This window comes from Parasteatoda tepidariorum, chromosome 5, assembly GCF_982258835.1.
Source record: "Parasteatoda tepidariorum strain Cologne lab strain chromosome 5, Ptep-v5.0, whole genome shotgun sequence".
In the NCBI taxonomy this organism is placed as follows: domain Eukaryota; kingdom Metazoa; phylum Arthropoda; class Arachnida; order Araneae; family Theridiidae; genus Parasteatoda; species Parasteatoda tepidariorum.
In genome coordinates this window covers 9,065,087-9,080,399 of record NC_141759.1, presented here as the reverse complement: position 1 = coordinate 9,080,399, position 15,313 = coordinate 9,065,087, and the positions used below count along the sequence as shown (strand labels likewise).

The following is a 15,313-nucleotide window of genomic DNA, read 5'->3' as shown; positions in this document are numbered from 1 at the left end:
TTTCAGGAATAACTGCCAAATCTTACTAGCAACATACAATATCGATTAAAAAAATATAAGTGAAATTACGAGCACCAAATAACGAAAAGGTGGTAGACATTTATTCTATTTAATAGCTAATTTTATAAATTAATTCGTTGCTACCTAATACGATAGTACTATAAAAAATATATGTTTATATCAAAAATCTTATGGATATTTCTTTTAATGAAAAATCGAAATAAATAGCCTAAAAGAATTTGATAGATTTAATGTTATTTGATTTGTCACTGTTTTTAATTGGGTACTGTTGCTAATTTTTAGGAACTGTATTAGTCACTACACGATATGTACAGCCCTTAAAAATTAATGAATAGCATTAACCCTTTCGAAGGCCGTGGGAAGTATACTTAACACCACTTTTTTACCACTTTTAGTTTAGGTTTCCACTTGTTAATAACTTCAGTTTTCTTGAAGTGGGTTTGAATAAAATTGGTAACCATTTGTAGTTTCAAAAAACATATAAAAGTTATGAAATATATAATTCCTTTTGAAGTTAGCAATATTTATAAAATTTATTTTATAAATAAAATAAAAGAAAAGTCAATAAGATCCTAATAGGACGCGTTAAATATATTTATCTCCTACAAAAAGGCATTTTTATAAACTAAATGAGCTCTTTTTTCTTATATCAATTACTATTCTTAAGGCAATTTCAATTTCAAAAATACTTTGATTTACCTTTACTAGAAATAAATAGCCCATGAAAGGGTTAAAGCTAATAAAAAAATTTATTCCTTTACTTGCTTCGGAGATCATCTTACTTTTATTAAAGATACAAACTTAAACATTCTAAATTAAATACTAGTTAAAATGCTTCGCTCCATTAGCGTTGTGAATATTTTTCAGTTATGAAACCGTAAATGATCACTCTTTTATTCACAGCCTTCTTACTTAAATAATTTTTGCGGAAAAAAACGCAATAATTATAGAATAATTGAAGAAAAGTCCTAATTCAGGATTCCCACGGTCCTTGAGAATTTTAAAAAGTGGTAACAAAATTAAAACAAATTTTGATATTTTAATTTCTGTGTAGCCACCACTTAAAATTGTTTACTAAAAATATATATACGTGAAAATTCCAGATATCCTCAACGATAAAAGGTATATTAAAATTAAAAAAAATGTATTGTAGCATCACCCTAAATTTACTACCACTTTTAAAAGTTTTCAAGGACCGCGGGAACCTTCCAAGGAACACTAGAGTTCTTTTTGGTCAGCGAGTTTCTTTGAAAACTGAAATAAACAACTATTCATAAGTTTTTACCATTAAACTTTTAAATATTACAGCTTAATAAGATTATTATACTGCTCTATTTTTGAATTTTTGTTACTTTTCAGATAAAGAGTATTGAAGAAGTCACCACTAATCACAGCTCATTGCCAGCAAACATCATTGTTTGAAAAGATAAGATTACAGAAGATAAAGATTAAACATAGAAATGCATATTTTTGTGACAAAGGATATTTATTTATTGAATTACCAATTGAAATGATCTTCAATCTTCAGTACCTTCAGTTGTCCTTTTCCGTTTCTCGATAATTTATTAAAAAGATAAGGAAAGTAATAAAAGTGTAGTTATTAATAATTTATTTATTTTTTGTGACAAACAATTTCAAAACATTTTATGAACTGATATTGTCCAAAAGGAAACAAAAAGGTTACATGATGAATAGAGATGAAGGTAGGATTATAGTATGATAATATTATTGACGCACGGATGCCACGGGCGACTAATTAATAAAAAAAAATCCATTAAAAGAAATTAAAATTAATAATTTTTTCTACCATATTTCCTATATTAAGAGAATGCTATGAATGTTTCCTTTTTAAATGTGAAAAATGTTTAATCTAAGTACCGGTTTGTGTTTCGTTTGAATTATTAATTAGATTTAATAAATACACATGAAATGATAGTCCCTGTCACATTCTGCAATTTTTGTCGCCCATGGCATTTCTGTTTTTTTAAATTTTGTTATATTTTGTAAAACTAAAATATTGCTTCCCAAGGTTTCCGCAAGTCTTAGGAATTTTGATAAAGTGGTAAAGAAATGAAGATATTTAATTTATTTGTATAACTGTACCTTATTTTATATTAAAGAAAATATATCTATTTGAAAACTTTAATCTAGTTGATAGTTATGCAAAAGATAAAAAATATAAATTTATACAGAAATACAAACTTAAATTTATCACCATTATTAAACATTTTTAATTCCAGTGAAAACCTTGGAACCAATTAATCCTTTGGGTACATTTGATTAATATTTATATGGGTACATTTGATAATAATTATATAATATTAGATTTGATAATATTTATTGATAGTCACAAATGGATGTTTATTGCTAATATATTTTTGTTTTTTCGTTATCTGAAATTAGCCTCCTCCTCGGATTTTAAAGAAAGGGAGGGTAAAAATGAGGGCCGAACTCAAGTACCTAGGGAAGTGTGATACTGCGGTATGCCTTTTTTTTTCTGACTTACTCTGAATTAAAAGAAATGAAGCTGAAATTGATATGATTAATAGTTAGTAATTGTAATGGTTTTATGTATAAAAAAGTATTTTTAACTGCTCCTCGTATAATACAAAATTGCCATTTTAACAGGAACTACATGAAATAAATATTAAATTTATTTCATGAGAGATTGTATTACATTTAATTTTGATGTGTTTGCAATTTTAAGTTTTTACAATTTTTATTTTACTCATGTCTCCATCTTAACCCTTTCGCTCCGACTGTCACAAATACGTGCCAGCATAAAACCGTATCAATCAGGGTAAAAAGATAAAACTGGTAATCAAAGTAATTCTTCAGCAGTTTATTTGTGGGCGGAGTTATAATTGTTTGATTTATTTAATTCACCATTACTTTGTTCAAAATAAAACTATTTAGTTATACTTTGAATTAACATTGATTATATATATGATTAAACTAATACTAACAATTAAAGTAAAAGCAAAGTAAGTCTGTCAAATTAGCAACGATTACTTTTAAGTTACCGTTTTTTATTTAATTACAACTTGATTCTGATTTTGTACGAATGCTTTTCTGAATCACCCGTCCCTAAGGGGTTAATCGTTAGAAAGTAAGAGTGGATATACCAGGTAAGTGAACATTAGAACATAGCTCAAGTCTCAGTGCGCAGCCAAGAATCGGCATTAACTGATACGTCGGATTTTTGAGGCATATAATGGGGGGGGGGATACGTGAAGTGGGAATAGAATTGGGAGGAGAGGGCTTGCCAAGCACCAAATAAAGTGAAGAGTGGGAATAACTCAAAATGTTACTTGCCTACTTAATTCACTAAGCTCTTCATTTAATAGTAAATTACTTGATTAATAGTATGTTTGAGTCATTAGGGTGGATTTTCATGCACTTATAGTAATCGCCTAAACTCCACCAGAAATGCTTAATGCATTTGTTAATTATTTTTAAGGAAGTGCCAATTAACGTCTCAGATTACAGGTCAGCCAACAACTGTGATTTTTGAAAAAATATTTTATAGAGTGGTAGACATTCAAAACCCAAAGTTTTCTGAATTTTTGGTCTTTTTCCCGACATTTTAATAGCTTCTTCACGAATGAATTGAAATAAACGGGCGTTGCATATGAACTTTTAAATTATTTACATGTAGTGGTGTTGTAAATAAGTTTAAATGAATAAATAATAACAGATTAAAACATAAACATTTATAAAATTTTAACAAAAAGCGCGCAGAGTTGATAATCCTAAGACAGCGGAAGCTAGTAAAGATGTGTAGAGGAGTACCTGTCCAATAAGGCCATCTACAAAATGATGAGAAGGGTAGTGAATGAAGTAGGTGAGTCTGCCTGAAGATGAAAATCTCCTTGTGGCTGGATACCCGTGGGTAACCAACTGAAAAAGGTTGGATCGCAGAATTCTGACTTATCTTCTGAGAAAGTAGAAATTAAAGCAGAGTAGATCTGATGATCTCAGCCAGCTCGAGATCGTTGAAAAGTTCCTTTAGTTCTATTAACCCCTTGGGGACGGGTGATTCAGAAAAGCATTCGTACAAAATCAGAATCAAGTTGTAATTAAATAAAAAACGGTAACTTACATGTAGTCGTTGCTAATTTGACAGACTTACTTTGCTTTTACTTTAATTATTGTTAGTCTAATCATATATATAACCAATGTTAATTCAAAGTATAACTAAATAGTTTTATTTTGAACGAAGTAATGGTGAATTAAATAAATCAAACAATTATAACTCCTCCCACAAATAAATTGCTAAAGAGATACTTTGATTACCAGTCTTATGTTTTTACCCTGATTGATACGGTTTTATGCTGGCACGTATTTGTGACAGTCGGCGCGAAAGGGTTAAGGTCGTATCAAGCCTTGTCCTAAGGTGAACGAAGTTTTCTCCTCGGTTGTTTATTTCGGTATTCATTTTCTGTAAAATTGGCGGAATGTGATTGACCGCAGTTACAGCAGAGGGTGGGCTCTCCTGGATCCTCAGTGCAGGTGTAGGAGGAGTGGGGGCCTATGCACTCCACTCATTGTGATTAGCCGTTCCAGTTTCGTTGAACATGGCCGAACCGCTGGCATCGAAAACACTGGATATGACGACGGCGGTCACCCCTGTACCTCTGTACGGTGACTTGCTCTCCCTCAATGGTCGTAAGGTTGTAGAGTTTCGTGTTCTCGTCTTTATTCTACAGGATGACGTGAAAATGAGAAATACACATGAGATGGCTTTTCATGGATAATGCTGATCCTTTTCCTGAACCCTTCCTTTCATCCCTTCAGGAAAGGATCTGAAGGGATTCCTTTGCAGGATAACTCCCACTTCTTCAGTTTTGAAGTCAGATTTTAAACTCTAAAAAATTACTTTCAGATTTTTGGGTTCGGGAGCCATCTGAGGCCTCCGCCCGCGTCGGGGTCGAGATAGTCAGAATATTCGCCTAAATCAAATATGGCACTTTTAAAAATTCACCATATATTTAGGAGAACTAAAGGGAGATTTCCGTATCGTGATCTGTGGCAGAACTATCGCCAAGTCTTGGAAACTTCCGGGCAGTGGCCAGCGAGAAACTGAAAAAAACATCACAGAAAGGGACCAACTTGAAAGGTATAACTCGTAGTCACCCCCGGGCAAACGTCTACATGTATTTTTTTTTTTTAATTTCTAAATTTGCAAGTTTAAAATCTATTTGACACCTTAGTGATTGTAGTTGGCGCGACAGATCACGATACGGAAATATCCTCACAACTAACACATCCTCAAAACTAAATTGAATATGTATGTGTTTCCAAAGGGTATGTAAAACTTATCTAAAATGTATTTTGCAGAAGCACTAAATAATTACTCATGTGTTTATTTAGTGATAAATGTCTTGTAATAATTTTACTTTCTACATATTTATCTTCATAGTTTGATGCGGGATTCGGTTAAGCACACAGCTTTTCTATCTATTTGGAGCATTGAATTTTAGGTTTAATATTCATCAAGTTTTATATTTTAATAATTTCCATTGATATTGGCAATGGATTATTTCAATTAAGTTTAAGGGAAATTGTGATGAAGTAAACTTAAAATTTATAATGACTTGGATGAGTTTTCATTGAATGTTCTCAAAATATCTTGTTTTCAAAATATTAAACTGCAAGATATGTGCTTAACAGTTTAGTGTCTAATAAATTTTTTACACTATTCAGTGTTATTTACCTTGTTATGCGCAATGTATTAAAGTTAACTAGATGCTGATTACAAAATTAATTAACATTTATCTAAATTTTGATTCTGACAGTATATATTTTTAATTATTCAATTTGTTTTTATTTTTCAGCTGAATTACATTTCAAACAAGAAATTAAAAATGGAGTGGCAGTTCTTCGTCTTGATTCACCTAATACTGAGGTAATAAACTTATCTTTTAAATTGAAAAAGTCTTTTGTTCACATATCATTATAAACCTATATAACAAACTTTAATTTCATCAGTTCTGCTACGTTGTTATCAATTTTATTGATTTTCAGCCTTATTTCTAAATCTACTACGTCTTCATGAAAATTGCTTGTAAATATTTTGCTATAATGTTAATATGATTACTCATTTTTTGTTGTTACATATATATCGTTTATAAACTTATATTTATATCATAATTAAACGTATGTACTATCTTTTAATGTGATAAAAATCAAATCAAATGTAGTGTAGTTTTTATTGGTGTTTGTTTTATAAGAAAGGTTTAATGGTAAATTTTTGGTTGCTCATCAAATGTGTAATTTAATATAGTTTGTTAAAAAGCTGAGTTACAATGATAGCATTATTTTACTGCATAAATTAGAAGTGCACAGCCTGCGGCCTGCAGGAGCTTTCGAATGCAATTTTAAAAAAATATTAGAAGAATTAAAAAATTGCCGAAAAATTTGAATTTTTGAATAGTCACTTTTTAATGCGCTCAATTTTACGATTCTATTGCAAATTTATGCTGTTTCTTGATTGATTTTTCATTTGTTATTTTATTTTATTTTATAACCGTCGTTGAACAGCCGACCCAATTTCATGGGTTTACGACTACTTACGTTCAACTCCGTAGCCTTGTAATTTTGAACCAATCCAGAAGACAAGGAAACTCCTGGATCAGTACCCCAGAGGTATTGATTTGTTGTGGGAACATGGAGGACTTTGAGACTCGACAGATTTAACGTGCATCAGTCACCATTTACTACACGGGGAGTCTTCGGCCGGCAAGGATCGAACCCACGACCTCTTGGATATGGGCCCAGCGCCCTACCGACCAGGCTATCCCGGCCCTTTTCATTTGTTATTGTTGCGAAATTCCACATGGTTTTAAAAGACCCAATATTTTTAGTATAAAATTATAATACGCGAATTTCGAATTTGAGTAATTTTCGCCGATTTCATCATAAATCCAAGTGAACTTTCAATTGTTTTTTTGGCATTTTCTAATTACCAATTTCCATGTGGTTTTTAAGATTCCGATTTGTTTTTGTGCGATTTGTGAGTTATAAATAACCTATATAATTTATCACCTTTTGATGTTCTTTATTTGTACCGATTTCTTCCTAAGTCGAAATGATTTTTTAAAGGCAGTCATTGCTAAGCATTACCACGTGATTTTAATAAAGCAATATTTTTATTACGATATTATTACAGCATGAGAGTATCAAATCGCATATTTAAATAATCACTTTTTGACACATTTCGCTTTTGCCCATTTCCTCATGAAATGGGCAAAAGCATGGCTCGTGAAATGGACACGAGAGTTTCAAAAATCATCAAATCCAGGTGACGTTTAAATCGTTGTTTGGCATTTATAATCTACTAGTTTCCATTTCATTTATAAATTACTAATACATTTATTATGACTACTGAGTTGGATTGAGCGATGTAAGAAATTTTAAATCATGATACATCATCTATTAGACATCGCGATATAGCGATGCATCGGGTTTCAGCATATGTTCAAAAATTGTCTCTCAAAAATCTTTAAATGAACCAAAAATAAATAAAAGGAATAATTCTATTAGAAAAGAAAATGTCTTAAGTAAAAGCAAAACCAAGCTTTATTTTAATTTTCAAGCTTTATTAAGACATCGTTAGACCTTTTATTTATTTATTTAAAATAATAAAGTTGTATTAACTAATGGTCAAATTCTATACTTAATAAATGTAAAAATTAAGTTTTTTATTTATTTATTATTTTCTTTTTTAAAATGAAATCGACTAAGGATTTATTTGTTTAAGATTTATTATGACTGTCCAACAAGTTATGAAACGAACAAGTATTGAAAGAATTTTAAGAGAAATATAAAAAAAAGATACTTGAAAGCACTATTGTTATGTTATTAAAATACGTCAAAGCATTGCTTAACTTTTTATTCAATACTTTAAAGAAAAAATATTTGTTTTCCCTAATAACCAAATTTTTTTATACTTAAAAACGACTGAAGATTTATTGGTTTAAAAATAATCAAATTCTATAAAATTACTATACTTTCATGCATTATAATAAACTTACAAAAAAAAACTTACTTTTTGTAACAAAGTTAAATACAATTACCCCTATTAAGTTGTGTCACTTAAAATGAAAAACAATAATAAAAATTAAAAAAACAATGAAGAATCTTTTTTTTATTCATATTTTCTTTTCATTAATAGATTGAGTTGAGAACGAATATTTAAGATAACAACGATTGCGCGACAATCGCAAAGTAACAATTGGTCTACTAAAAATAATTGACAAGAATCGTTAAATCCCGACAGACAAAAGAAAAGAAAGTGACGAAATAATGCACATCAAAACAATCGCTAAGTAGCATATGTCTCATTGAAAATAATTTACAGGAAACGTTAAATCCCGACGAAATAAAGTGCACAGCTATGACGAAATAACGTCAGTCCAGCTGAAAATAATCTTCCAGAAAAGTAAAATCACAAAGAGAAAAATGGTGCATTAACTATGCATAGCATTCTATTTCAACGCTGATCCTGGCACGAAACCGGGAGTTCTGATTCAATTCGCTCTTCGTCATTCAACATCACGAAACTAACATCGTCTTCGTAGCTAGATGCTATCAACATCTCCGTAATTAGACGAAATTAAAATTGTCTTCGTCAGCGCGGTGACAGCGTTAGCATAGGCAAGGATCCTCCCATGTTAAAGCGCGAGCATTGTCTCATTTCGGCAGCTTAAATCAGATTTCTGACGCATCGCCTAAAACGAAAATCGCTATCGGCAGCTTAAATCAGATTTCTGATGCATGGCCTAAAACGAAAGTCACTATCGGCAGCTTAAATCAGATTTCTGATGCATCGCCTAAAACGAAAGTCACTATCGGTAGCTTAAATCAGATTTCAGATGCATCGCTTAAAACGAAAGTCACTATCGGCAGCTTAAATCAGATTTCTGATGCATCGCCTAAAACGAAAATCACTATCGGTGGCTGAAATGTAGATGTTTATTTATCTTTACTTTCCAACTATAATTAGTCTCAACCTTTTTAAATCCTACCATCAATAAATTTTTGTCTTTACTGATAGATACATGATTACAATTAATTTGTACTTCAATATTCTTCTTGTAACTATTTGTGTAATTAGCTATTCTTTTAAATATAAGGAAATGATTTCTTCAAATATATTAGTAAATGTTTATTTACCTTTACTTTTTCCACTATAATTTGTTCTTAAGGTAAATACCCTTACTGAAGCTGTTATGGAAGAATTTCGACAACTATTAAAAAACATATCATCAGATGCCAGTATAACTAGCGCAGTTATAATATCCGGAAAGCCTGGAAATTTTATTGCTGGTGCAAATATTGGGTAAATACATTTGATTAATACTTTTATGATCTTGAATTTTCTCTGTATTAGACATAAATAAATTGACTTAAAATTTTATTTCTATAAAAGTGTTCTTATTCAAAGAAATTGTTTTCGTTTTACTTAATAGAAATACATTTTTAAGATGTCTGTCTTGGGAGGGGTGGGGGGCTAAAATATTTTATTGCCAATATATATATTTTTTTTTACAATTGAGAGAATAATGAAGATTTCAAAATTACTACAGACATCATAGCAGAAAAATTATATGGGGGTAAGTTAGTTATATACTATGTGGAATTCTCGACAATATTATTCGAATCGCGGATTCAAGTACTTACTTTTTAAGGCAACGATTCTATAATTTTTTTTCTGGCAATTATTGCTCTTGATTTCCATGTAGTTTATAAAAACCGATATTATTCATTACAACAATCAAATCTTGAAACGAATCACGCATTTGAGTAACCTCTTTTTGAAGAGTCCAATTCGCGTGATTTCGACGTCGATCTGTCTTGAGGTATTTACTGCTATGTGTGGATTTCGTGATTTTAAATTATTTTATTATTTGCAAAATGCGATGAAGGAAATAATTAGTACGTGTTTCTCCCCAACAAAAAGTGAGAATATCGCCCATAATATTAGAATAAAAAAACATTACATATTTAATGAAAATAATGAATTTTTTTTGGTAAACAGAGCGTATTTATTACTTTAAATTAGTAACATTCATGATTGTCATTATTGAAAGGACCTTGCAGAAAGATATTAGTGCTAGAGAGTTTTGTTGCAGAGAGCCCGAAAGAATTCGGCCGCGGGGGTTATATATAAGAAAAAACAGTTCATTTGCCCAATTGCTACATGGAAGAAAATGTGCAAAAGAGGTTATGTCATGATTGGATAAAGATAATTAATATACGCTGGAATTTACTTCTGCATAAATCTCTTTTCCCTCAAATCTTTAACCAATGATAAGACCTATTATTGGTAGCAAAATTAGGTAGCAAAATAATGTAGATAACAAAATTTAATGAATATTTATTAAAGTTTACCTTTAAATTGATTTCATTACGCAATGCAGCAATATTCAGTCCATGAAGATAAAGAATCACTCTAAATGATTTTCAGACAATATAATGCATTTCATCTTCTGAGATCGATTTTAAAAAAAGATTCACATTAATATGACTATAAAATCAACGTATATTGAAATCGATAGAAATTTATTGGAAATTGCATAAGTTTCCTCTCTTTTATTTTCTGTTTGTGCTATGCAAGTGAATTATACATTTTTTCAATTAGTGTCTTTTATATAAAGAATATTGAAATTGTGAATATTGAATTGCGAAAATAAAGAATATTGAATTAATATATAATAATATGAATTATTATTGAATTAATAAAGATTATTGAATTAATAAAGATTATTGAATTAATATAAAGATTATTGAAATTATATATTGAAATTGTCTAAGAACCTTTACATTGATGAAAACTGATCAGTTTAAGTTGCATTGAAACAATCTAAAAAAGGCAAAGATCAGTTTTGTTTCTTGAGCTATCGTTATTAATATACAATATATCAGAATTTGTCAGAATAGGAATAAAAAAACGCTATGTTTTTTATATATCATAGAACTGGTTCATTTTTGTCTTGGTATTTAGATGTGTTTTCTTTTTTCGTCAGAATGATATCATCCTGTAAAAGTAAAGAGGAAGTTATGCGACTATCCAAAGCTGGTCAAGATCTTTTAGATGAAATGGAAAACAGCTCGAAACCGTTTGTTGCAGCCATATCTGGTACTTGTCTTGGTGGGGGTCTGGAAGTATGTAGAAAGACAGCGGACTTTTTTCTTGAATTTTCTTTTTAAAATTTTAAATAATGTAAGTAAGCAACACATGCTTGGGGACTAAAGACTGGGGGTTATGTATTCGTCTGATCCCAACTGAAAAATATTCGGCACTCCAGAGCAAATGGTCAGGAAAACTGGAATGAGTTCAACAGGCCTTGGCTCTCCATGAACTGTCGTGCCACTGAGTTAAGTTTAGTTTTAAAAGAAAAACTCTGCAGTAATAATATGTGCAAAGAAGGCTTGTATTATTCACCATGTTTTCTGTTTCGTTCTGTTACTCCTTTTATACCCCTCCAAATCAATCTTAAAATATTATACCATTTATTTTAATTCTCTCAAGGCTTTGCATTAGAATTTATATCAATTTTTAGTATGTGTTTTTAATCTATAACTCATTGACTTGCTCTGTGTTACAAATTAATTAACTTAACTGAAAACTCTGCTAGATTTTAAAAAATAAATAAATGATGCATTAAGATTTGCATTTCTGCTAATGATATTGATGCAGTTATCTGTATATTTTTTTCAAGCAGAAAATTAGATTATAAATATTTATAATTAGCTAACTAAACAAGGCTAATAAAACTTTAACTTAATTTAAGATTGTGAAAAATCATTTTACTAATTTTTTTAAGAAATATTTTTATTGTTTTTCAGCACTATTTATTTTAAACTCCTTTTATTTATAGAGATTAGATAAGAAATATTTGTTTAAGCCTTGATTTTAAAATTGATACGATGATGTGATATTGGTTGAGTTATAAATTAAGTGATTGTATAACAATTATTGTTTCAAATCAAAATATTGAGAAGTATTTTAAATTGTAAGTAAAAATATTAATCATAAAATTTTGATTAATTCAAAGTGTTTTATTTATTCCGTGATGTATGATTGCTATTTTTCTCTAAAATGTTTCGTGAATTAAAATAATAGATTCATTCAAGCATTTGTAAATTGCAATTTTCATGTAATGCTGTTTATATATATATATATATATATATATATATATATATATATATATATATATATATATATATATATATGTCTTTTTAATGTTAGGATGCAGTATTATTAATGTAATTAATTGTTATATTAAATATTAAAAGTTTAGTAAAAGTAGCAAGAATATCTCCTTTTTTGTAATTAATTATTTTTTTTTTTAAAAATTTTCAGCAAATTTTAAATTAAATCTTTCTAAAAAGTTTAAATAAAACAATCTGAACTATGCACTTGTTAAACTCCAAAATATGCTCTTAATTTTAAATATTTTTTCTCTCCTTTTTTTGAAAAAGTATCATTAGAATCAATTATGATTGAAAACGAGGAAGAATTTCAATCGTAAGTTTTATTTACTGCTCATAAGCTGCAAGTATATATAATTTATAAAATAAGTTTAAAATATAGAGAAAACATGGAAAGAATTACAGATTAATGAAATGAGAAGAAGGAAATTAATAAAGATTAGAAAATTAGAAACACTAATCAAGTAACAAAAAAAAAAGCTAGCCACTATCAGCCCTATATTGGCTGTATGTAGGTCGATATTGGCCCCATAAAGGACCAATATTAAGAAATCTAGACATCTTAATATTGGTCCCTCGGTGCACGTTTAGATAGGATCTCAAACATGCCAAGTCTCCTGTTTTTTAACTCTTGTATTTTTCGACTATCTCCTGTTTACTTGTATATTCTCAAATTTCTCCTTATTTGTTGAAGATATTAAAAAAAAGGAGAAAAAAATTGTCAATAAAATATCTGCTTGTGGCAAAAATAATTCTATTATTTCTTACCAGATAGTACTATTGCCAGTACTGCAGCATGTGAGTGTTAATTGTTTAAGTAAAAATATCCTCAGTGGCAAACGACTGACCATGGGTTAGAGTCCCCTTGCCATAAGACTAACTGTGGAAGTTTTTTCGCGGTTTTCTCCACCATAAAACGCAAATGCGGGTTAGTTCCAACAAAAATCCTGCACGAAGACAAATTTCTTCCAATACTTGATCCAGGAGTTCCTTTGTCTTCTGGATATGGTTCAAAATTTCAAGGCTACGGATTTGAACATTAGTAGTCATAAACCCAAAAAATTGGGTTGACTGCTTATTGACGGTTATGAAATAAAATACTTTATATAATACTTTACATAAAATAAAATAAAATATTTTATTTCCCCAATATTGGCAGGTATGTAGGGATCTGTCCAGAGATTTTGTGAAAGGTCCTATTCTTGTAAAATTGTGAAAAAACTACTCATAATTTTGTGATCATAAAATAAGCGTTAAATCGCATTCTTTCAACTAGGGTGCAAATAGGGTCCTGTTACTGGAGAAAATGCTAAAAACCTTTTAAAGAAGTTTTTAAATTGTAAATAGATACAAGATTATGCTCAACAATTGCTGCTACTAAATTAGAGATGCAACATACAAATATTTCGTATTTAGCCTATACTGCTCACAGCAGAATATTAATTTCGGACGAATATTGGAAGCAAAATCACTCACATTTTTAATATTTTAATTGACACATTTTGAATAACACAACTTAGTTATGTATCATTTTTAATGTGTTACGCATTAAGTAAGCTTAAGCAATTCTTAAATTTACAATATTTTATTTAAAAAATTGCCTGAAATTAATTTTTAATTACATAATGTTCTGTTAATTAATTTTATGGATAAATATAAATTGATCAATTATTTATTTACAAAAAAAAATATCATTTAATAAGAATGTGCACACGATGTTTGTAACAGTAGAATTATTTTCTTAGAATACTACATCTGAAATTTAAACTTAGGGAAACTTTTTTCGTTTTGAACCGTTTTTCTTTGATTTTACGGGAAGGGTTTATTCGATTAACAAAACAATATTGGAGATCACCAAATTTGTGAAGGGTTCGATTAAAGGATAAATTATTTTATGAAGGGTCCGTTTTGATGGAAAGATATTTTGTAAAGGATCAGTCAAAGGACCCAAATTTATTCTAAATTGACCCGGGACCTATATTGAACCCAATTAGGGCCATTGTAAAATTATTGCTAGGGTATATTATTTAGATAAAATAGGTAAATATTTACTATTATATAATTTTGAAGATTTATTTTACTTTGTTGTTCTTCTAGTCACAGCATGTACTCTAGATGTATGATGTTTTAATTCTCGCATAAAGAGAAATCAACAAATTATACGATTTTTGTGTTATTTTTGTATATTCTTACAGGTTGCTTTAGCTACTCATTACAGAATAGCTGTTAATAGCAAGGAAACTGGTTTAAGTTTTCCTGAGGTTCTACTAGGACTTCTTCCTGGTGCTGGTGGTACACAGAGACTGCCTAAATTAGTGAGTGTGTTAGCTAGAAAAATTAAATTATTATTTTGTTAATGTTTTAAAAACTATAACGAGAGTTGTTTTCCTTTATTTTAATGTAAAAATAGCAAATGCGCATTCATCACTTTCTTTTCACATTGTACCCAAATTATTGACATTGTTGCTATTTTTCATTATTAAGGGCAGAAATAATCTTGAATCTGTTCTGAAATTTGTGAAGATTTTGAAATTTGATACTGTTTTAAAAATAGTATTGATCATAAAAATTAAATCCTTTTTTGACTGAAGCATCATTATTTTTTATTTGAAATAGAAGTTTATTATTTTTACGATACATTGTAATCGTAAAAATATGCTAGTCTTCCTAAGCTCCTTATTATTCTTTTAAAAGTTGGCTTTCCTAAAAAAAATTATATGATAATTAGAATATTTTCTTTGAATGAATCACTTTTCAAAATCTATGCCTTACTCATTAGACATGCAATATTTGTATGTTTGTGTTAAAAAAATAACTATTTATTTTTTTCTTGTTTCTATATTCTTAAGAAAAAGAAAAACTTTCGCCTGTAGTTTTTCATTAAATTATTTTACTAAGGAAATGCCCATGTTAATTTGGTTATCAATAGCTATTTTATTGAAATTCTTGATTTCTTAGAAGACTCTTAATTTAACACACACACATTCAAGAGGCGTGACAATTAAAAAACCAGACTAATATTAAAAAAAATATCTTTATTAAAAACCTTCTGCTAGTATCTTTTGGTCCCCTT

The 15,313-nt window shown here is 29.3% G+C and overlaps 1 protein-coding gene across 1 annotated transcript in view; it reads left to right on the top strand.

Moving 5' to 3' along the window:
- LOC107437388 (trifunctional enzyme subunit alpha, mitochondrial) overlaps positions 1–15,313 on the top strand; it is a 39,103-nt gene that overhangs the window by 6,299 nt on the left and 17,491 nt on the right. The window contains exons 2-6 of the mRNA XM_016049374.5: positions 1,381–1,724; positions 5,859–5,929; positions 9,231–9,364; positions 11,052–11,190; positions 14,436–14,555. Coding sequence (XP_015904860.1) covers positions 1,706–1,724; positions 5,859–5,929; positions 9,231–9,364; positions 11,052–11,190; positions 14,436–14,555 — 483 coding nt within the window. The 5' untranslated portion in view covers positions 1,381–1,705. The remainder of the gene's footprint in view (positions 1–1,380; positions 1,725–5,858; positions 5,930–9,230; positions 9,365–11,051; positions 11,191–14,435; positions 14,556–15,313) is intronic.